Consider the following 24,245-nt stretch of genomic DNA (forward strand, 5'->3'; position numbering starts at 1 on the left):
GATTCGTGCAGCAGATTAGCAGGTATTAAAATGAAATTTCGTTGCATACAGTTGTGTGAATTGCATTTATTGCTCTGAAAAGAAAAGAAAGCAACAGCGAAAAGGGGCACACTGTGGCTTATCACAAGTCATTTAGATTGGGCATGGGGTGAGGCAGAGGTGGTGGGAACGCAAACCCTGGACCATCCCTGTGGCTGTGATGATGAATCAATCAATCCCCCCATCCTAAATCTGGTCTTCTCTTCAGGAACCTTACAAGAGGAAACAGATCTACAGCTTGTCTCCAAGTTCTGCCTTGCCCAAGTCTGTATCCATGAGTGTCATCGACAGTTACCCAGATGCAGATGGTGAGTCCCACCTGTAGATGGTCAAAACTTATTTATTTATTTATTTATTAGATTTGTATGCCGCCCTTCTCCACAGACTCGGGGCGGCTCACAGCCGTGATAAAACAATATATAGTAGCAAGTCTAAAATAGCAATTTTAAATTAAAAACCTAAAAACCCCATTGTATAAAAAAGCATACACATACAAACATACCATACATAAAACTACATAGGCAAGGGGAGATGTCTCAGTTCCCCCATGCCTGATGGCAGAGGTGGGTTTTAAGAAGTTTACGAAAGGCAAGGAGGGTGGGGGCAGTCCTAATCTCTGGGGGGAAGTGATTCCAGAGGGCGGGGGCTACCACAGAGAAGGCTCTTCCCCTGGGTCCCGCCAAACGGCATTGCTTAGTCGACAGGACCCGGAGAAGGCCAACTCTGTGGGACCTAATCAGCCGCTGGGATTCGTGCGGCAGAAGGCGGTCCCGGAGATATTCTGGTCCGATGCCTTCAGTCCCTTGAGACATTATTATTTGTTGTTGTTGTTGACTTTTAAATGTTTAAAATTGTCATTCTAAACAAGGAATCAGCAGACTTTTAGATTTTGCTTTCTAGGGTTCTTTTTATAATTATTTTTTGGAAATCCACGGATACCCTTCTGGGCCTGGGGGATGTTTCAGATGGCCCAGCACCTTTAGGTGCCTGACCATCAGCCTCTAGCCTTACGCAGGGGCTTGGACTAGAACAGAGGTCTCCAACCTTGACAACTTTAAGACTTGTGGACTTCAACTCCCAGAATTCCCCAGCCAGCAAAGCTGACCCCTGAAGACCTATGAGATCCTTTCCAGCCTTATCATTCTATGTAATGCCCACACTGCTTAGGACTAGATATTTAACAGATAACAGATTAAAAGAGTTGGAAGGGACCTCTTGGGTCATCTAGTCCAACCCCCTGCCCAAGCTGGAGACCCTATACCAGTGATGGCGAACCTTTAGTAGCTCGGAAGGCCAAAAGGGTAGGTGTGCACTATAGTATGCACACGTGTGCCCACCCCCATAATTAATTAATTTAATTTATTTATTTATTTAGATTTGTATGCCGCCCCTCTCCGAAGACTCGGGGCAGCTCACAACAACAACAAAAGAGTAAACAATAATACAAATCCAATTAATAAAAGTAGAATTAAAACCCCTTAATATTAAGAACAATGAATGCAACACAGTCATACCATTCTCAAGTGCTATAGTCAGAAGAGAGGGGGGAGTTAATCTCCCCATGCCTGGCGGCATAGGTGAGTCTTTAACATCTTGCAGAAGACGGGGATGGTTGAGGCAATTTGAATCTCGGGGGGGGGTTTGATTCGAGAGGGCCGGGGCCGCCACAGAGAAGGCTCTTCCCCTGGGGCCCGCCAGATGACATTGTTTTGTCGACGGGACCCAGAGAAGTCTGACTCTGTGCGACCTAATTGGCCGCTGGGATTCATGGGGCAGAAGGCAGTCCCTTAAGTATTCTGGTCCGATGCCATGTTGGGCTTTATAGGTCATTACCAACACTTTGAATGCAATGCAATGCCCTCTCTCCTACGCATGCACACACAACTCCCCCACCCCCCTGCTGTCCACCCCCCTGCATGTGCACAGGTCTCACTGAAGCCTTCAGACTTCCAGTAGACCTGTTGGGCTGTTTTTCACCATCTGCAGCCTCTGAGGCTTTCCTGAAGCCTGGGAAGGGCATAAACACCCTCCCCCTGCTCTCCGGAAAGCCGAAAATCAGCTGGTCAACACACACACATGCACGCTGGAGTTGACATAGGGCTTGCATGCCCTCAGATATGTCCTCATGACCCTACACATCATTTCTAAGATGGCAGCCTAGTCTCTTCTTAAAAGCTTCCAGATAAAGCTCCCACAACTTCTGAAGACAACTTCTGTTCCACTGGTTGATAGTTCTCACTGCCAGAAAATTCCTCCTGATTTCCAGGTTGAATCTCTCCTTGGTCAGTTTCCATCCATTGTCCCTTTGGGTCCTTCCATCCATTGGTGCTTTGGAAAATAGCTTGACCCCTTCCCCCTTCTGAAAGCATGCAGCCCTCCTTCAGTGGGTCGCCCTCTAGGGAGGCACAGCATGCCATGATTGCCACATCAGAATGAAGCGACAGAGAAAGTTTGCTCGATGAGGCGACGACCTCGAATGAATCAAGATCTCTCCTTTTTATTGTATTTTACCCTTCTGACATGTGGTACAGCAGTGATTTTCAACCTTTTTTGAGCCGCGGCACACTTTTTACATTTACAAAATCCTGGGGCACACCACCAACCAAAATGACACAAATCTAATAAATAAATAAATACATACATACATACATACATACATACATACATACAGTACATACATACATACATACATACATAAATAACCCCCTCATATATATAATCCCATGTAACATCCCCTTATAAATACAGTCAATCATCAATCATCCCTCCTGAAATTTATACCGCTGTCTCATTTATGGGTACTTCTCCTGTCTTTCCCCCTTTTCTCTCTCATGTTTCTCATTTCTCTCTCTTCCTCCCTTTTTCCCTCATTCCTTCTCCCTTTCACTTCTCCTCTTTTTCCATCCCTGTCTCTCTCCCCCCCTTATGTGTGTGTATGTATACACACTCCAACCATTTCCAAAACCAGGTGAGGGCTGGGGTTTAATTCTCTTTTATTCTTTTCAAAAACAGGTGAGGGCTGGGGTTTTTTTCTTATTATTTGGGTGCTTTTTACCATATGCTTCAAGAATCACCTCTCTCTCTCTCTTTTGTTTCTCTCTCCTCTCATTCTCTGCCTCAATCATTTTCTCATTTCTCCTCCCCTTTTTGTTCTCATTTCTCTCTCTCTCTCCTTTCCTCTTCCTGTCTCTCTTGCTATCTTTTTCTCTCTCTCTCTCTTGCTTTCTTTCAGTATCTCTTGCTATCTCTTTTTCTCTCTTGCTTTTCTTCTCTCGTGCTTTTTGTTCTTTCTCTCTCTCTGTTGCTCTCTCTCATTCTCTTATTTTTTCTCTCTCTCTCTTTTCTTTCTCTCTCTCTTAGTCTCTCTCTCTCTTGTTCTCTCTTATTTTCTTTCTCTCTCTTTCATGCTTTCTCTCTCTTGTTCTTTCTCACTCTCTCTCTCTCTCTGTTGCTCTCTCTCGTTCTCTCTCGTTCTCTCTTTCTTCTCTGTGGAGGCCAGCGAAGGTTTCCCTTAGTTTGAATGTTCCGAGCAAGCAGCCCCTTTACTGACAGCCCGGGACGGGACTGTGAGAGGGGTGGGCGTTCCCACAGCGCTTGGAGCGGCTAGCGGCCGGATCGCCAGCGGCGCTGCAGCCATCGCTGTGGAAGAAGCCGCACCCCAAAAAAGCCGGAGGGAAGGATCGGGCGGGCGGGGACAGCCACAAGTGGAAGCCTCAGCCCTGGAGCCCCCTCGCGCCCATGGCTTCTCATCGATGCCTCTGCCTGGCCGATCCGCTGGAGTGCTAATAGCAGCGGCGGGCAGGAGCCCCCCCCCCTATTCCCGCCGCCGCCACCGCTATTAGCACTCCCGCGGATCGGGCAGGCAGAGGCATCGATGAGAAGCCATGGGTGCGAGGGGGCTCCAGGGCTGAGGCTTCCACTTGCAGCCCCCCCCCCGCTATTCCCGCCGCCGCCGCTATTAGCACTCCCGATGCCATTGCCACCGTGGGGAGGCAGGGGCAGCCGCGGCTCCCTTTACTCCTACTGCCGCACCTCCCTGCCCCTGCCTCCCCACGGTGCCTCCGGCCAAACGCGCCTCTGGCTTCTCCGCCCTGCCCCATTGCCCGCCCACTCTCCGCCGCTGCCTCCTGCCTTGGGGCGAGGAGTCCGGGACTGTGTGGCTTTGCGCCATGAAGAGAAAACGGCAGCAGGGAAAAGTCGGCCGTTTTCTCTTCATGGCGCAAAGCCACACAGTCCCGGACTCCCGGCCAAACGCGCCCCTGGCTTCTCCCCCCTGCCCCATTGCCCGCCCGATCCGCCCACTCTCCTCCGCCGCCTCTCGCCGCGGCACACCTGACGGTGTGTCGCGGCACACCGGTTGGGAAACGCTGTGGTACAGAATAACCAGTTCGCAAACGCCACATACATTAAGCCATCCTCCAGCTACTATTCATTCCTACACCATATAAGGCAAGCTTCTCATGACTTCCCTATAGATAATTAACAGAAGCTACATTCTTTGCCTTTCCCCTGGAAAGGAATGAGTGAGGCATATATTTCCTTATATGGAAGTTCTATAGGTTTCCTTTAAATGCTTTCCATACATGGTCATGAATTCTGCAGGATGCTTACTCAGCCTGGACTTTGCTGCCTTTCCATAGAGGAAGAATTAAGGTTTTATTCAGCACACGATTTAGGCTTAAAACATCACTCTCCAGATCTTATTTCCATATTTCAGTGCCCATAAACCTATGATTGCAACACCCTTCCTCCTCTTTGGGGCAACCCCTCAAATATAGGAAGATGCTCTCATGTCTCCCCTGGTCTTTCTCTTCACCAAACTAGCCATGTCCAGTTCCTGCAACCGTTCATCGTATGTTTGAGCCTCCAATCCCCTCATCATCCTGGTTTATTATTTATTTATTATTATTATTTGGATTTGTATGCCGCCCCTCTCCGAAGACTCGGGGCGGCTCACAACAAGTGAAAAACAATCCAATACATAATCCAATTAATTAAAATATTTTAAAAAATTTAAAAAACCCCTATACTAACATACACACAATGTTGCTCTTCTCCTGCACTCTTTCTAGAGTCTCAACATCTTTTTTGTAGTGTGGTGATCAAATCCCTATTTGGAGGACCACCTATTATCCAGCAAGCCTTAACAATCCTATCCAGATGCTTAAAAGCTAAAAAGACAGGTGATTGCAAAGAGATTTTTTTTTTTTAAAGTAGTGTTTATCTCTGGAATTTTCTTCCCCAGCAAGATGGCACCACTGTACTATAGTTCTCAGTTTCAGGTTGAAACATTCCTTTTCATTGAAGGTTATTATTAAATGAACACTGTTCTGCTACTGTCATTATTTTAAATTGCAAAGTGCTAGCTGTCCTGAAGCCATTGGAGGTTAACTAAAACTTTTTTTTCCCCCATTGCAGAATTTTCCCTTTATGGCGATAACATCAGTCTAGTCAGTCGGTAAGTCATGGTTAGTTTGTTGGTTGGGAGAGATCAATACAGGGATACCTTGTCTTACAAACTTAATTGGTTCCGGGACCAGGTTCTTAAGGTGAAAAGTTTGTAAGATGAAACAATGTTTCCCATAGGAATCAATGGAAAAGCAATTAATGCGTGCAAGCCCAAAATTCACCCCTTTTGCCAGCTGAAGCGCCCGTTTTTCGCTGCTGGGATTCCCCTACTGGGATTCCCCTGCAGCGTCACAAAAACACGGAAGTCTGGAGGTGGGGTTTCCCATGGAGGGGAGCCTCAGGGGAATCCCAGCAGCGCAAAAACGGGCGCTTCGCTGGCAACAGAACTCCGGAGGCGGGGCCTCCCAGTGGTGGTGGTGGGTTTGTAAGGTGAAAATAGTTTGTAAGAAGAGGCAAAAAAATCTTAAAGCCCAGGTTTGTATCTCGAAAAGTTTGTATGACGAGGCGTTTGTAAGACGAGGTATCACTGTATTTTTAATTAAGCTGTTAATGTGAAAAGATTTCTTCTGCAGCCTCAATACCAGGGGATCTGCAGATCTTTTGAAATTATAGATAGCCATAATTCCTGTATTTGTAGGCATTGTAGTGCCCATGAATTTGCAGGACACCAGAAACTTGCATTTGATCAGATTTACCTTCTCGGAGTTGAGATTGGAAACAGTTTATCGAGGGGATAAGAACTCGTGCAATCTAGTTAAAAGTGTTTATTGCAAGAAAAGTTAAAATTAACAGTGCAAGAATTCCAGCAAGCACCCTGCTTTCGAGTATACAGGTATTCCTCGACTTACGGTCACAACTGAGCCCAGAATTTCTGTTAAGTGAGACATTTGTTAAGTGAGTTTCCTCCCCGCCCATTTTACAATCTTTCTTGCAACAGTTATTAAATGAATCACTGCAGTTGTTAAGCTGGTAACATAGTTGTTAAAAATGAAGTTGGCTTCCCCAGGAAGGTCAGGAGGTCACCAAATAGAATACAGTAGAATAAATGAATAGAATAGAATAGAATAAATGAATAGAATAACAATCAGAATAGAATATTAATAGAATAGAACAGTAATGGCAAACCTATGGCACAGGTGCCACAGGTGGCACACGAAGCCGTATCTACTGCCACCCGAGCCATTGCCCCAGCTCAGCTCCAACATGCATGTGTGTGCTGGCCAGCTGATTTTTGGCTCGCGCAGAGGTTCTGGGAGGTTGTTTTTTGGCTTCCAGAGAATAGAATAGAATATTAATAGAATAGATTAGAATAACAGAATGAGAATAGAATGAAAATAGAATAGAATATTAATAGAATAGATTAGAATAACAGAATGAGAATAGAATGAAAATAGAATAGAATATTAATAGAATAGAATATTAACAGAATAGAATAGAATATTAACAGAATAGAATAGAATATTAACAGAATAGAATAGAATATTAACAGAATAGAATAGAATAACAGAATGAGAATAGAATGAAAATAGAATAGAATATTAATAGAACAGAATATTAACAGAATAGAATATTAACAGAATAGAATAGAATATTAATAGAATAGAATAACAGAATGAGAATAGAATGAAAATAGAATAGAATATTAATAGAATAGAATATTAATAGAATAGAATATTAATAGAATAGAATATTAACAGAATAGAATAGAATATTTATACAATAGAATAGAATAACAGAATGAGAATAGAATGAAAATAGAATAGAATATTAATAGAATAGATTAGAATAACAGAATGAGAATAGAATGAAAATAGAATAGAATATTAATAGAATAGAATATTAACAGAATAGAATAGAATATTAACAGAATAGAATATTAACAGAATAGAATAGAATATTAACAGAATAGAATAGAATATTAACAGAATAGAATAGAATAACAGAATGAGAATAGAATGAAAATAGAATAGAATATTAATAGAATAGAATATTAACAGAATAGAATATTAACAGAATAGAATAGAATATTAATAGAATAGAATAGAATAACAGAATGAGAATAGAATGAAAATAGAATAGAATATTAATAGAATAGAATATTAATAGAATAGAATATTAACAGAATAGAATAGAATATTTATACAATAGAATAGAATAACAGAATGAGAATAGAATGAAAATAGAATAGAATATTAATAGAATAGAATATTAATACAATACAATAGAATAACAGAATGAGAATAGAATATGAATAGAATAGGATAGGATAGAATAATAGAGTTGGAAGGGACCTTGGAGGTCTTCTAGTCCAACCCCCTGCTGAGGCAGGAAACCCTGTAAAAGAAGATCATGTGATCCCAGGACATTACAACCATCATAAATATGAGTCCTTTGCCAAATGTCTGAATTTTGATCATATGGCCATAGGGATGCTGCAGCGGTTATAAGTGTGAGAAATGGTGCTTTTTCAATGCTGTTGAAACCTCAAACAGTCATTAAATGAACTGAGGACTATCTGCATGACATAAATGCTACAGCTCCACCATTGTTCAAGTGTAATTCTTCCAATCCATTCAATTTTCCACTCAAAAATTTAGAGAGTCAACCCTCGTTGAAACAAAGAACGTTAGGATGTGCCGAAGTTTCCACCTTATTTCCTTCTGTGGGTGAAGTTGACCCATGGATGTCACAGGGACCCCCCTCTCACGCTTTCTTGAAAAGGACAACATTGGACAACGGCCTCTCTTTCTACTTGTTAAAACTGGAAAATTGCTCTGATTTCTTTTTGTGGTAGTCTGGCTTTGCATGACTTTTGTTTTTGCAGAAACAAAAGAGGGAATTTACTGAAAGGTTTAGGAGCCCTGGTGGCAATAGGCTGGATCTGTAAACTGCTTAGAGAGGGCTGTGAAGCAAGATATAAGTGTGAAAGATGATCATAAGTCACATTTTCAATGTCGTTGTATCTTCAAATGGTCACTAAGCGAACTGTTTTAAGAGGAGGGGTAGCTGTATTGTAACCCACCAGAGTTACCTTGTGGCAAGAGGAGTGGCCAATAAATTGTATAAATAAATATGCTGGCTCTGTTCAAAAGTGCTATTGCTAACATGTTGTAAGCTGCCCTGAGTCTAAGGAGAAGGGCGGTATAAAAATCGAATAAATAAATAAAAAATGAATACATAAATATTAGTTAATATTAAATTCTAGTATAGTTAGAGCATGTATAATTAACAGAAGAAATGGGATATGAATGTTGCTGAATCTTAAACTCCTTTTCATTTATCTATTAGCATCAGAAGAGAAGGATTTAGGGGTAGTGATTTCTGACAGTCTCAAAATGGGTGAGCAGTGTGGTCGGGCAGTAGGAAAAGCAAGTAGGCTGCTTGGCTGCATAGCTAGAGGTATAACAAGCAGGAAGAGGGAGATTGTGATCCCCTTATATAGAGCGCTGGTGAGACCACATTTGGAATACTGTGTTCAGTTCTGGAGACCTCACCTACAAAAAGAGATTGACAAAATTGAACAGGTCCAAAGACGGGCTACAAGAATGGTGGAAGGTCTTAAGTATAAAACGTATCAGGAAAGACTTCATGAACTCAATCTGTATAGTCTGGAGGACAGAAGGAAAAGGGGGGACATGATTGAAACATTTAAATATGTCAAAGGGTTAAATAAGGTCCAGGAGGGAAGTGTTTTTAATAAGAAAGTGAACACAAGGACAAGGGGACACAATCTGAAGTTAGTTGGGGGAAAGATCAAAAGCAACGTGAGGAAATATTATTTTACTGAAAGAGTAGTAGATCCTTGGAACAAACTTCCAGCAGACGTGGTAGATAAATCCACAGTAACTGAATTTAAACATGCCTGGGATAAACATAGATCCATCCTAAGATAAAACACAGGAAATAGTATAAGGGCAGACTAGATGGACCATGAGGTCTTTTTCTGCCATCAGACTTCTATGTTTCTAAGAAATGGGATATGAATGTTGCTGAATCTTAAACTCCTTTTCATCTATCTATTAGCATCTACTGTATCTGCTACTTTCCCAGAGAAGCTAAACCAACAGAGATGCTTCTATGTGACATCTCTCCAGCTGGTAATAGGAGCAGCCATCCTCTGAGGTTACTGAGGGCTGCCAGTGGAGTGGTTCCCTCCCTATTTCCTGGCCTGGGGAACAATAATAACAAAAAGAGGTTTTGTTTGGTGGCGAGTGTGTGTGTGTGTGTGTTTGTGTGTCTGTTCACTGGTTTCTTCCATCCTTCTCCCGTCCTCATTTTGCTCTTTTTCCCATGCTTTCAGCTTCAGCAGTGGGAGCTGCGGGCAGCTGGACACCAGCACGGTGGAGGCCGAGGACCAGGCTCAGTGGCAGAAGGAAGGGAATGCTCTGGGTCGCACCCTCAGCTTCTTCAAGAAGATGACTGGGAAGTCAAAGGTGGGTCACAAGGGCTTTGCCTGGGCAGCAAAAGGTTGGTGTGTGTGTGTGTACGATGCCCTGCTGGGCTACTTTTCTGTTATCCCAGGAATTCTGATATACCGTAAGTCAGATGGCAACCACTTTATATATATTAAATGATAGATATCACGATCTCTGGAATGTTAATTTTTTTAAAAAATATACGGTGGCACCTCTACCTAAGAATGCCTCTACTTACAAACTGTTCTAGATAAGAACCGGGTGTTCAAGATTTTTTTTGCCTCTTCTCAAGAACCATTTTTCACTTACAAACCCGAGCCTCCGAAACTGTAACCGGAAAAGGAAGGGAGAAGCCTCCGTGGGGCCTCTTTATGAATCTCCTGGGAGGAAACAGGGCCGGAAAAGGTGGGGAGAAGTCTCTCTGGGGCCTCTTTATGAATCTCCTGGGAGGAAACAGGGCCGGAAAAGGTGGGGAGAAGTCTCTCTGGGGCCTCTTTATGAATCTCCTGGGAGGAAACAGGGCCGGAAAAGGTGGGGAGAAGTCTCTCTGGGGCCTCTTTATGAATCTCCTGGGAGGAAACAGGGCCGGAAAAGGCGGGGAGAAGTCTCTCTGGGGCCTCTTTATGAATCTCCTGGGAGGAAACAGGGCCGGAAAAGGTGGGGAGAAGTCTCTCTGGGGCCTCTTTATGAATCTCCTGGGAGGAAACAGGGCCGGAAAAGGCAGGGAGAAGTCTCTCTGGGGCCTCTCTATGAATCTCCTGGGAGGAAACAGGGCCGGAAAAGGTGGGGAGAAGTCTCTGTGGGGCCTCTCTATGAATCTCCTGGGAGGAAACAGGGCCGGAAAAGGTGGGGAGAAGTCTCTCTGGGGCCTCTTTATGAATCTCCTGGGAGGAAACAGGGCCGGAAAAGGCGGGGAGAAGTCTCTCTGGGGCCTCTTTATGAATCTCCTGGGAGGAAACAGGGCCGGAAAAGGTGGGGAGAAGTCTCTCTGGGGCCTCTCTATGAATCTCCTGGGAGGAAACAGGGCCGGAAAAGGCGGGGAGAAGTCTCTCTGGGGCCTCTCTATGAATCTCCTGGGAGGAAACAGGGCCGGAAAAGGCGGGGAGAAGTCTCTGTGGGGCCTCTCTATGAATCTCCTGGGAGGAAACAGGGCCGGAAAAGGCGGGGAGAAGTCTCTCTGGGGCCTCTTTATGAATCTCCTGGGAGGAAACGGCCGGAAAAGGCGGGGAGAAGTCTCTCTGGGGCCTCTTTATGAATCTCCTGGGAGGAAACAGGGCCGGAAAAGGCAGGGAGAAGCCTCCTTGGGGCCTTTCTAGGTATCTCCTGGGAAGAAACAGGGCCTCCACCCTCCCTGTGGTTTCCCCAATCACACACATTATTTGTCTTTACATTGATTCCTATGAGGAAAATTGCTTCTTCTACTTAAGAACCTGGTCACGGAATGAATTAAGTTCGTAAGTAGAGGTACCACTGTACTAAGCTTTCGTCAGCCCCTGTTGACATTGTCAGAGTGTAAAATCCCCACTGATGACAATGTCAGTGACAAAAACTTAGTATATTAATTTTTTTTAACGTTCCCGAGATCATGAAGTCTATTGTTTGTTCATCTATACCTAGAACCTTTTTAGGACAATTCTATATATGTGTGTATGCACGTATACACCTTTCTGGCCTTTCGAAAGGTTCTAAAAACACACCCTTGCCGAGGCCTCTTGAGCATTGACGTTCTGCTCCAGCTGATAGTATCATTGTGGTTGGGGATGCGCTTGGGTGAATGGGTTTAAATATATGGGATTTTAAGCTTTGGGGTTTATGGTTGGGGTTTATAATTTGTATCTGTATTTTGTATTGATTTTATCTTGTAAGCCGCCTTGAGTCCCCTGGAGAAGGGAGGCTGAGAAATTCGAATAAATAAATAAATACAGACATACACACTTTTTTCTTTGATATATTTGTGCTTGATGAACAGTGTATTGTCTGAGTTAATTTGCTTATACAAAATTGTAGTATTAGTAGTAGTAGTAGTAGTAGTAGTAGTAGTAGTAGTAGAAATAATAATAATAATAATAATAATAATAATAATAATAATAATAATAATAATAATAATAGCAGCAACCCGTATCTACCATTAGCAGTCGGTGGTATTTGTGACACTTTTTAAAACTTTCAGCTGACTGAGTTTCATGTTTGATGAATAAACAAGATAATAATAATCTTTGCTTATATATAATAATATTTCATCATTTGCTTATACATATCAGTAGTTTTTTATCTTCTAATTTCTACCTCTTTTATCTAACCATCTGTTTCTTCCTGGTCTTTTATTTTTAATGTCAACCTATCCAGCTCTGCACAATCTAATATTTTTCTAATTATGGGTACATTTTTATCTCTACACGACTTTCTTGGTGCTCTCTGAGCTTCCTTGGGTTTTTTTCCAGACCGTCCATTGCCTCTTTTTTTTCCTAACCTGTTTCTAATGGTTGGTTTTATATCCATGGTCAGTTTTTTATTTCACAGGCCAAACTGAACGGGCCACTTTGTATGTGCATGATTTTATGGGCTAAGCATAGCCCATAAAATTATCTGCTACAATATCCTTCCTGTCAATGACTACTTCAGCTTCAACCACAACAACACGCGAGCACACACCAGGTACAAACTTAAAGTAAACCGCTCTAAACTCGACTGCAGGAAATTAGACTTTAGTAATCGAGTAGTTGATGCCTGGAACTCACTACCAGACTCTGTAGTATCATCACCTAACCCCAAAAACTTTTCCCTTAGACTGTCCACTGTTGACCTCACCCGATTCCTGAGAGGTCAGAAAGGGGTGTGCATAAGTGCACCAGAGTGCCTTCCGACCCCTGTCCTAATGTTTCTCTTTTACTAGTATCATGTATATAAATATTATATCTTTGTATACCAGCAATACATACTTGACAAAAAATACCCAAATAAATAAATATGCAAAAAAGTTTTTAATAGAATCCATAAATTCACATGAAAGCAAGATCGTGGTCAGCAAATGTCATTATTCTGTGCTTTACCTCTAGAGGGCGAAATAGAGCTACTTCTGTCTCCATGCATATTGTTCACATTTTGTCATAGTTTACTGAATGAATGAATGATGGGTCTTTTATTTATTTATTTATTTATTTATTTATGTATGTATGTATTTATTTATTTATTTATTTATTTATTTATTTATTTATTTTGTCCAATACACAATGAGGGTTTTAGTGGGTATATATGTATATACACATAGTAAAATACATGATGACGGTTATAGAGGAGATACTCATAGTAAAATATATCTAAGAAATAATAGAAAAGAAGATATAGGAATAGAACATATCAATGAAAGAAGAGAAGAGAAGATATAGGAATAGAACATATCAATGAAAGAAGAGAAGAGAAGATATAGGAATAGAACATATCAATGAAAGAATAGAAGATATAGGAATAGAACATATCAATGAAAGAATAGAAGATATAGGAATAGAACATATCAATGAAAGAATAGAAGATATAGGAATAGAACATATCAATGAAAGAATAGAAGATATAGGAATAGAACATATCAATGAAAGAATAGAAGAAGAGATATAGGAATAGAAGAAAGGTATAGGAGATATAGAAGAGACTATAGGACAGGGGACGGAAGGCACTCTAGTGCGCTTATGTACGCCCCTTACTGACCTCTTAGGAATCTGGAGAGGTAGAGTATTCTTTATTTATTTATTTTTATTTATTTATTTTGTCCAATACACAATGAGGGTTTTAGTGGGTATATATCAACATACACATAGTAAAATACATGATGAAGGTTATAGAGGAGATACTCATAGTAAAATATATCTAAGAAATAATAGAAAAGAAGATATAGGAATAGAACATATCAATGAAAGAATAGAATAGAAGATATAGGAATAGAACATATCAATGAAAGAATAGAAGAAGAGATGGAAGAAAGGTATAGGAGATATAGCAGAGCAATAGGACAGGGGACGGAAGGCTCAATTTGATTACCAAGAGATCAAATCGCACAGCAAATCAAATCATAAACTGTGGCTAGCCAACAACAGTAATTGGGAATAATAAATTCACCCAGAATTAAAATAAAAAAACACCCCATAAATTCACCCAGAACTAAATAATTTTAGTGCTTGGATTAATATGGAAATCTGTTCTATGTGCACTGTGCTTCAACTCATTGAGCCCAGACTCAAACAAACAAACTGCATCATGATTTTAGTACAATGTTTGAATTTAACCACTGGCCGCATTTACGTTCAGCAACAATTACGTTAAACTACCGGTACTTTGAATGTGCCTCTTTTTTATTTATATTAGATCTAAAAATAAGCAGGTAGTACTGTATGCCGTAATAAAGAGAGATATAAAATCCTGATGAGTCCTAGTGGGGTCTCCAACATTGGCAACTTTAAGACTTGTGGACTTTGCTGGCCAAGGAATTCTGGGAGTTGAAGTCCTCCAGGCTTAAAGTTACCAAGGCTGGAGACCCCTGTTCTATATTGCTTGTTTGTACCTGGACTATCATGAAGTGTTGAACCTTATGATTCTTGACTAACTCATCTTTAGTCTTTATCACAGAGAGCATCTGCACCAAAGACAAATTCCTTGTATGTCCTATCACACTTGGCCGATAAAGAATTCTACCTGTATTCTATTCTATTCTACTCTGTTTTTTCACTCTATCCAAACACATAGATGAAATTGAGTCTCTCTCTCTATTTATTTTATTTATTATTTATTTATTATTTAGATTTGTATGCCGCCCCTCTCCGCAGACTCAGGGCGGCTCACAGCAAAGTGAAAAACAATTTACAACAAATCTAAATTACTGTTTAAAAATATTTAAAAATCCCCATTTTCTAAACAATCATACATCCAGACATACCATTCATAAATTGTATATGCCCGGGGGAGATGTCTCAGTTCCCCCCTGCCTGACGACAAAGGTGGGTCTTAAGGAGCTTACGGAAGGCAAGGAGAGTAGGGGCAGTTCTAATCTCCAGGGGGAGTTGGTTCCAGAGGGCCGGGGCCGCCACAGAGAAGGCCACACACGAGAAAATCAAACTATATTCAACCCATATTATGCAAAGACTCCTTCCTTCCTTCCCTCCCTTTTCTTTCTCTCTTCTTTGGTTTTCCTTCCTTTCTACCCTCCTTCCTTCCTTCCTTCCTTCCTTCTTTCTTTCCTTCTTTCCTTTTTCCCTCCCTCCCTTTTCTCTATCTCTCTCTTCCTTCTTCTCCCCTTCTTCCTTCTTTCTTTCCTTCTTCCCCTTCTTCCTTCCCTCCCTTTTCTTTCTCTCTCTCCCTTGCTTTTCCTTCCTTTCTCCCCTTCCTTCCTTTTCTTTCCTCCTTCCTTTTCTTCCCTTCCTCCCACCTGTCCTCCCTCCCTTTCCTCTCTTTTAAAATATTTTTAATTGTTTTTATATCACAAATTCCATTTCTAATTGAACAGTGTGTTTTCTAGGTAACAAACGTGTTGAAATTTAAACATCCTCATAATCATAAAGATTATATCAACATACAAACATATAATAGATACTATCAATCATTGTTATACAATATACTATCTTCCATAATAACATCAATTATGTAAGCATTAAAATGTTTACTAAGCAATTTTCTTTCTTATATAATCCATATTTTGTATAAACTCATCCATCTGATCTCTGTATCTATTGACTATAATTTTATTTAAAAGTTCCCATGTCGTGAATTGTATTTAAACATGCCTGGGATAAACATATATCCATCCTAAGATAAAATGCAGGAAATAGTATAAGGGCAGACTAGATGGACCAGGAGGTCTTTTTCTGCCATCAATCTCATTGATTTCTTTGACTATGTCACAAAGGTGTTGGATCAAGGTGGTGCCGTGGATATTGCCTACCTGGACTTCAGCAAAGCCTTTGATACGGTTCCACATAAAGAGCTGATAGATAAATTAGTGAAGATTGGACTTAATCCCTGGATAGTTCAGTGGATTTCAAGCTGGCTGAAGCGTAGACATCAGAGAGTTATTGTTAATGGCGAGTATTCTGAGCAGAGACAGGTTACAAGCGGTGTGCCACAAGGGTCTGTTCTGGGTCCTATTCTTTTTAATATGTTTGTGAGTGACATAGGGGAAGGTTTGGTAGGGAAGGTTTGCCTATTTGCCGATGACTCTAAAGTGTGCAATAGGGTTGATATTCCTGGAGGGGTCTGTAATATGGTAAATGATTTAACTTTACTAGATAAATGGTCAAAGCAATGGAAACTGCAGTTTAATGTTTCCAAATGTAAAATAATGCACTTGGGGAAAAGGAATCCTCAATCTGAGTATTGTATTGGCAGTTCTGTGTTAGCGAAAACTTCAGAAGAGAAGGATTTAGGGGTAGTGATTTCTGACAGTCTCAAAATGGGTGAGCAGTGTGGTCGGGCGGTAGGAAAAGCAAGTAGGATGCTTGGCTGCATAACTAGAGGTATAACAAGCAGGAAGAGGGAGATTGTGATCCCCTTATATAGAGCGCTGGTGAGACCACATTTGGAATACTGTGTTCAGTTCTGGAGACCTCACCTACAAAAAGATATTGACAAAATTGAACGGGTCCAAAGACGGGCTACAAGATGGTGGAAGCATAAAACGTATCAGGAAAGACTTCATGAACTCCATCTGTATAGTCTGGCGGACAGAAGGAAAAGGGGGGACATGATCGAAACATTTAAATATGTTAAAGGGTTAAATAATAAGGTTCAGGAGGGAGTGTTTTTAATAGGAAAGTGAACACAGGAACAAGGGGACACAATCTGAAGTTAGTTGGGGGAAAGATCAGAAGCGACGTGAGGAAATATTATTTCACTGAAAGAGTAGTAGATCCTTGGAACAAACTTCCAGCAGACGTGGTTGGTAAATCCACAGTAACTGAATTTAAACATGCCTGGGATAAACATAGATCCATCCTAAGATAAAATACAGGAAATAGTATAAGGGCAGACTACATGGACCATGAGGTCTTTTTCTGCCGTCAGACTTCTATGTTTCTATGTTTCTATCTTCTATGTTTCTATGTTTCTATCTTCTATGTTTCTATGTTTCTATCTTCTATGTTTCTATGTTTCTATCTTCTATGTTTCTATGTTTCTATCTTCTATGTTTCTATGTTTCTATCTTCTATGTTTCTATGTTTCTATCTTCTATGTTTCTATGTTTCTATCTTCTATGTTTCTATGTTTTTATCTTCTATGTTTCTATGTTTCTATCTTCTATGTTTCTATGTTGTAGAATCCTCTTTTTCTTTAATTTTTAATGTTAACCAATCCATTTCTGCACATTCCATTATTTTTTTAATTACATTTTCATCTGTGGGGGTTTGTTCATTTTCCCAATATTGTGTGAAAACAATCCTGGCTGCTGTTAAAATATGTAAAATTAAATATGTATTACCGTTATTGTACTTTTCTGGTAGCGTGCCCAGCAGGAATATCTCAGGTTTCAAGTCCTTGTGTTGTTTTATCATAGCTTCTAGCCACATGTGGATTTTTTTCCAATACTTTTTTTTGCGTCCCTCCCTCCCTTCTCTTATTGTGCATGGTTTAAATTAGAAGTTGTGTTTTTGTTGCTTTAGCAATGTATTTTAAAACAAACCTTGCCCTTGAATTTTTGCCGAAGTTCAGTATGAAGAAATCATTAGAGATTAAATGGAGAAATAACTGACCTTGGCCTAAGATTCCAATTGTTTAATATATTTATTTGTTTATTTGTTTGCTTTGTCAAGTACGTATTGGTGATATACAGAGATATAATAATATTTAAATACATGATACTAGAAAGAGAGAAACATTAGGAGAAGGGATGGAAGACATGCATGCATACTTTTTACTGACCTCTTAGGAATCGGGAGAGGTCAACAGTGGACAGTCTGAGGGTAAAGTTTGGGGGATTAGGTAATAATACTACAGAGTCTGGTAGTGAGTTCCATGCATTAACTACTCGGTTACTAAAGTCGTATTCCCTGCAGTTGAGTTTAGAGCTGCTTACTTTTAAGTTTCTATCTATTGAGTGCTCGTGTGTTGTTGTGGTTAAAGCTAGTCATTGACAGGAAGGACGTTGCAGCAGACGATTTTATGGGCTGTGCTTAGGTCGTGTTTAAGGCGACGTAGTTCTAAGCTTTCTAAACCTAGGATTGTGAGTCTAGTTGCATAGGGTATTCTGTTGTGAGTGGAGGAGTGGAGGGCTCTTCTAGTAGAGTATCACTGGACATTTTCTAGAGTGTTTATGTCCGAAATGCGGTGTGGGTTCCAGACAGATGAGCTGTATTCAAGGATTGGTCTGGCGAATGTTTTTTATGCTCCAGTTAGTAGTGTGAGATTACTGGAGCAGAAGCTACGTAGGATTAAGTTAACAAGTCTTGAAGCCTTTTTGGCAATGTTGTTGCAGTGGGCTTTGGCACTTAGTCATTTGATAAGTGCACCTTTGTGCCTACCGTTCCTGTTCTAATGTCTTTTTTAACTTCTCTATCTCTATACTTATATTATGATTGATTGATTATGATTATGATTTATTAAGACTTGTATGCCGCCCCTCTCCAGAGACTCGGGGCGGCTCACAACAGTGATAAAAACAATACATGATGACAAATCTAATAGTTAAACTCTAAAATAACAATAATACATTTAAAAAGTCTAAAAACAAGGAACCCCAATATATAAAAAGCATACATACAATGCTATCATACACAAATACTACATAGGCAGGGGAAGATGTCTCAGTTCCCCCACACTTGACGACAGAGGTGGGTTTTGAGGAGTTTACGAAAGGCAGGGAGGGTGGGGGCAGTCCTAATCTCTGGAGGGAGCTGATTCCAGAGGGTCGGAGCCACCACAGAGAAGGCTCTTCCCCTGGGTCCCGCCAGATGGCATTGTTTAGTCGACGGGACCCAGAGAAGACCAACTCTGTGGGACCTAACCGGTCACTGGGATTCGTGCGGCAGAAGGCTGTCTCGTAGATACCCTGGTCCGGTGCCATGAAGGGCTTTATAGGTGATGACCAACACTTTGAATTGTGACCGGAAACTGATCGGCAACCAATGCAGACTGTAAACATACTGTACTACAATACAATACTATATTTGTATGACAAAATAAACACTGTAAAATAAAATAAATAAAGTATACAGTGTAGCTAGAATGACACGTGCTGGTGAGTGGTTTTATGGCACCCAATTCCACACTCTGGGTCGTCTGAAGGTGTGTGTGTGTGTGTTCATCTGTTGTCTGGGCTTTGTTCTGCTGTTTTAACAGAAGAAAATGGTGTGTGTGTGTTTTTCAGGGCTTTGTCTGGTGCCCACCTGGCTCCACTCCGTTTGACTGAGTGGGGTAACCATCCCCAGCCGTGTGGCAGGCTACCTTGGGGTTCCGGGAATTGTAATCCCCGCACAATTAAAGGGAGCCAAAATGGTTTTGAGCATTTGATAGGGTTGGAAAACTCTTATTGAAAAGATGCTGCTTGCTACCTTTGGCTGTTCTTGAGAGGCCAAGCGAGGACACGTTAAGTTAGTACTTGGGAATCCTCCAGCAAGTCGCAGCAGAGTCTAGACTGAGAAGGAGGGTGCGGGGAACCCAGCTTCTTGGAAGAAAGCCCTGGCGAGCTGCTTAATGGGGGGCTGCCAAGCCAACTGCATAGCTAAGCCTGTGAGGACTACAGGCGCTGGGCTTGGCCCATTTACTTCCCTATCAGAACTTAGTTACTGTGTTTATAGTTTTGGATGAAATATGAAAGCTTCTATAGGAAATAATTGCTCTTGTTCCCCTTCCTTCCTTCCTTCCTTCCTTCCTTCCTTCCTCTTCCTTCCTTCCTCCCTTCATCCCTCCCTCCCTCCTTCCTTCCTTCCTGTTGACTCGGCCTTCCATATTTACAAGGTGGGTAAAACGAGGACCCAGATTGTTGGGGGCAAGAGACTGACTTTGTAAACAACTTAGAGGGGGTGGTATATAAGTCTACTGCTATCTTCCTTCCTTCCTCCCTTCCTTCATCTCTCCCTCCCTCCTTCCTTCCTTCCTGTTGACTCGGCCTTCCATATTTACAAGGTGGGTAAAACGAGGACCCAGATTGTTGGGGGCAAGAGATTGACTTTGTAAACAATTTAGAGGGGGTGGTATATAAGTCTACTGCTATCTTCCTTCCTTCCTTCCTCCCTCCCTCCCTTCCTTCCTTCCTGTTGACTCAGCCTTCCATCTTTCCAAGGTGGGTAAAACGAGGACCCAGATTGTTGGGGGCAAGAGACTGACTTTGTAAACAATTTAGAGAGGGCGGTATATAAGTCTACTGCTATCTTCCTTCCTTCCTTCCTTCCTTCCTCCCTCCTTCCTTCCTTCCTTCCTGTTGACTCAGCCTTCCATCTTTCCAAGGTGGGTAAAACGAGGACCAAGATTGTTGGGGGCAAGAGACTGACTTTGTAAACAATTTAGAGAGGGCGGTATATAAGTCTACTGCTATCTTCCTTCCTTCCTTCCTTCCTTCCTTCCTTCCTCCCTCCTTCCTTCCTTCCTGTTGACTCAGCCTTCCATCTTTCCAAGGTGGGTAAAACGAGGACCCAGATTGTTGGGGGCAAGAGACTGACTTTGTAAACAATTTAGAGGGGGTGGTATATAAATCTACTGCTATCTTCCTCCCTCCCTCCCTCCCTCCTTCCTTCCTTCCTTCCTCCCTCCTTTCTTCTTCTTCTCTCTCTCTGTTTCTCTTTCTCTCTCTCTTTGAAAGTTTTAAAGAAGACATTGCGCAACCATTTGTCTGAAATGCTATAGGATTTCCTGACTGAGCAGGGTGGTTTGTAGTAGAAGACCTCCAACATCCCTTTCAATTCTTTCTGTTCTGTTCTTCTCTGCTCTTTCTCTCTTTTTTCTTTCTTTTTCTTTTTTACTTTAACTTTCTCTTTTTCTCTCCCTCCTTCCTTCCTTCTTTCCTTCCACCAAATAGCAGCTATCTCTTGCCCCCCCCCCCCCCCCACTTCCCCGACCCCTTGGGCAATTTCAGCGAAGAGACCAGTGTGAGAAAAAGTGTGGCTTTCTCAGTTCAGGAGAGGGAGCTGTTTCCTCAAAGCTAAAAACGAACCTTTGGCTGATTGATCATTTTTCCCTGTGGGCAAAATGCGAAATGCTTCCAGAGCCTGATAGGTTTTTCTGCCTGCACACCGAGTGTCACCCTGATGGAAGACATGGGGTTCATTCCCCCCCCCCCCACCATGATCTCTTTTCCAATTGGAAGTTCCGCTCCTAATTGCAAATTTTATGTCAACTGCTTTTCATTAACTCAGACTGCAGCCGAGGTCACACCAAAAGCTGGCCAGCAATGTGTTTACTTAGTTATTTATTAAGTTTAAGTTTAAGTTTAATCAGATTTGTATGCCGCCCCTCTCCGCAGACTCGGGGCGGCTCACAGCAATAGCAATACAATGTAAAACAAATCCAATATTTAAATTAATTTAAAAAACCCCACAAGTTAAAACCAATCATACACACTAGCGTACCATACATAAATTTTATAAGCCTAGGGAGAAGGAACATGTCAATTCCCCCATGCCTGACAACAGAGGTGGGTTTTAAGGAGCTTACGAAAGGCTAGGAGGGTGGGGGCAACTCTGATATCTGGGGGGAGTTGGTTCCAAAGGGTCGGGGCCGCCACAGAGAAGGCTCTTCCCCTGGGCCCCGCCAACCGACATTGTTTAGTTGACGGGACCCGGAGAAGGCCAACTCTGTGGGACCTAACTGGTCGCTGGGATTCGTGCGGCAGAAGGCGGTCCCGGAGATATTCTGGTCCAGTGCCGTGACCGGAAACTGATCGGCAACCAATGCAGACTGCGGAGTGTTGGTGTGACATGGGCGAATTTAGGAACGCCCATGATAGCTCTCGCAGCTGCATTCTGCACGATCTGAAGTTTCCGAACACTTTTCAAAGGTAGCCCCATGTAGAGAGCGTTACAGTAGTCGAGCCTCGAGGTGATGAGGGCCTGAGTGACTGTGAGCAATGACTCCTGGTCCAAATAGGGCCACAACTGGTGCACCAGGCGAACCTGGGCAAACGCCCCCCTCGCCACAGCTGAAAGATGTTTCTCTAATGTGAGCTGTGGATCGAGGAGGACGCCCAAGTTGCGAACCCTCTCTGAGGGGGTTAGTGACTCCCCCCCCAGGGTGATGGACGGACAGATGGAATTGTTCTTGGGAGGCAAAACCCACAGCCACTCCGTCTTATCCGGGTTGAGCTTGAAATTTATATGCCACTCACTTCTTTGTTCAAGGCCTCTCCAGGCGGCTTACAGTGTAATAAAACGAACCCATAGAAAAACAGGTGGCGTCTATCACCAGAAAGACTCTCAAAAATGTTCCCCAAAACCTCCCCATTATGCTGGAAGTGCAAAAAAGAAAGAGGGACGTTCTATCATCAATCGTGGACATGTATACAAGCAAAAAATTTCTGGAATAAAATAACAGTCTGGCTAAGAATTATATTTATTGGGTATTTTTAGCAAAAAAATGGAAAAAGAGGTAAGATATTTAGTTATACACATATTAACCGCTGCCAGGACAGCATATGCCCAACAGTGGAAAATAGATAAAGCACCAGAAGAAAATATAGTAATTAAAAAAATATTGCACTGTGCGGAAACAGAAAGATTATACAAAAAATTAGAGGGAAAGGAAGATTCAGATTATTATAAAATGTGGGCAAAATTCTATGACTGGTTGAAGGAAAGAACAGCGAAGAATTAAATAAAAACTCGAGCAAAGCAACACGTCAAATAAAAGAATTAAAGAACCAATATTATGTAAAAGAAGCAAAATTCTGATTGAACACTCAAAAAAAAGTGGGGAAACTCTCATTTCCCAAATGTTGTATGTATATGTTTTATGTATGTCTTCTTCTTTTCTTTCTGTTATATTTGAAAAAAAGAAAGAAAGAAAGAAAAACAATTGAAAATATAAAAACAGAACAAGGCATGTCCATCCCTTTGGCTGCTGGCAGGATTTCACCCCAAGACGAGGGGAGAACAGATTCACCACCATCAGAAAAGTGGTTTAATTCAGGATTAGCACGTCGTGCAAAGCCTGCTAACAATGTTTGTCTGAATAAATGATGGTACACAAACTAGCTAGGTATGATGCATTGAGCTACACAGCGGGTGTGTTTTTAATCCTTCCGAACACAGCTGTTGGACCAAAACAGTGCAGCTGCCTCTGCCAATTGTTGACCGTCTTGCCAAGAATTTGCAAGAGTAGCCATGTTAAGGGCAGGGTCTTTGAACCTCAGAGCCTGGCCCTCTCTCTTGTGCAATAACCCTAGAGGTGCTGACTGAGGCCCTAGCCTTCCTTTCTGAGCCGCCCTAAGGCCTTCCTGGATCCCTGTTTGGAATTGGTTTCCTGCCACTGTTTCCTGAAACAAAGAGCCAGGAAAAACAGGGGTTTTCCTCACTCGGTGGCTGAATCCTGGTCAGCTGCCAAGTGAAGAATTAGAATCCTTTATTGGCCAAGTGTGATTGGACATACAAGGAATATGCTCTCAGTGTACATAAAAAGAAAAGATACATTTGTCAAGAATCATAAGGTACAACACTTAATGATAGTCAGGATACTATTTGTATCCTGTATACATATATATTGTATACATATATATTGCTTATTTAGCAATCAAATTATACTGGGGAAAAATCAATATAAGGATACAAGCAACATGTTACAGTCATATAATCATAAGTGGGAGAAGATGGGTGCTGGGAACGCTGAGAAGACTAACAGTAATAGTAGTGCAAATGTAGTAAATAGTTTGACAGTGTGAGGGAATTATTTGTTTAGCAGACTGATGGCGTTTGGGAAAAATCTGTTCTTGTGTCTAGTTGTCTTGGTGTGCAGTGCTCTATTGCATCATTTTGAGGGTTGGAGTTGAAGCAGTTTGTGTCCAGGATGCGAGGGGTCAGTAAATATTTTCACGGCCCTCTTTTTGACCTGTGCAGTATACAAGTCCTCAATGTAAGGCAGATTGGCAGTAATTGTTGGTGTTGTCTGTGTCGGTCTTGTTGGGTTGCAGAACCAAACCGGACCATGATAGAGGTGCAGCTCCTTGGGCAGTTTGAGCTTCCTGAGTTGGTGCAGAGAGAACATGCTTTGTTGTGCTTTTATGATGACGTTTTTGATGTTGAGGTTAAGAGCCTGCACTGCAGGAGAGGACTTAAAGTGGACGAAGACTGTCAGTGGGTCACAGAATGGAAAAAAATCAAGACAAGCCCAAGAATGTGACAAGGAGTAATGGGGGGAACTTGTCAAATGTTGTGGTTCAGCCTGAGGCTGCTCAGGGACCGGCTGTGTCTCTGCTGGCTC

The 24,245-nt window shown here is 41.9% G+C and overlaps 2 protein-coding genes across 3 annotated transcripts in view; both read left to right on the forward strand.

Moving 5' to 3' along the window:
- FRMD8 (FERM domain containing 8) overlaps nt 1-24,245 on the forward strand; it is a 543,310-nt gene that overhangs the window by 247,914 nt on the left and 271,151 nt on the right. The gene's annotated exons all lie outside the window — the stretch shown is intronic.
- Nucleotides 1-24,245, forward strand: part of ARHGEF2 (Rho/Rac guanine nucleotide exchange factor 2) — a 292,733-nt gene that overhangs the window by 61,976 nt on the left and 206,512 nt on the right. For both annotated transcript variants that reach the window (XM_070766661.1, XM_070766662.1), the window contains exons 4-6: nt 248-347; nt 5,458-5,497; nt 9,749-9,881. In XM_070766661.1, coding sequence (XP_070622762.1) covers nt 248-347; nt 5,458-5,497; nt 9,749-9,881 — 273 coding nt within the window. The remainder of the gene's footprint in view (nt 1-247; nt 348-5,457; nt 5,498-9,748; nt 9,882-24,245) is intronic.

Source organism: Erythrolamprus reginae, chromosome 13 (assembly GCF_031021105.1).
Source record: "Erythrolamprus reginae isolate rEryReg1 chromosome 13, rEryReg1.hap1, whole genome shotgun sequence".
Classification (NCBI taxonomy): domain Eukaryota; kingdom Metazoa; phylum Chordata; class Lepidosauria; order Squamata; family Dipsadidae; genus Erythrolamprus; species Erythrolamprus reginae.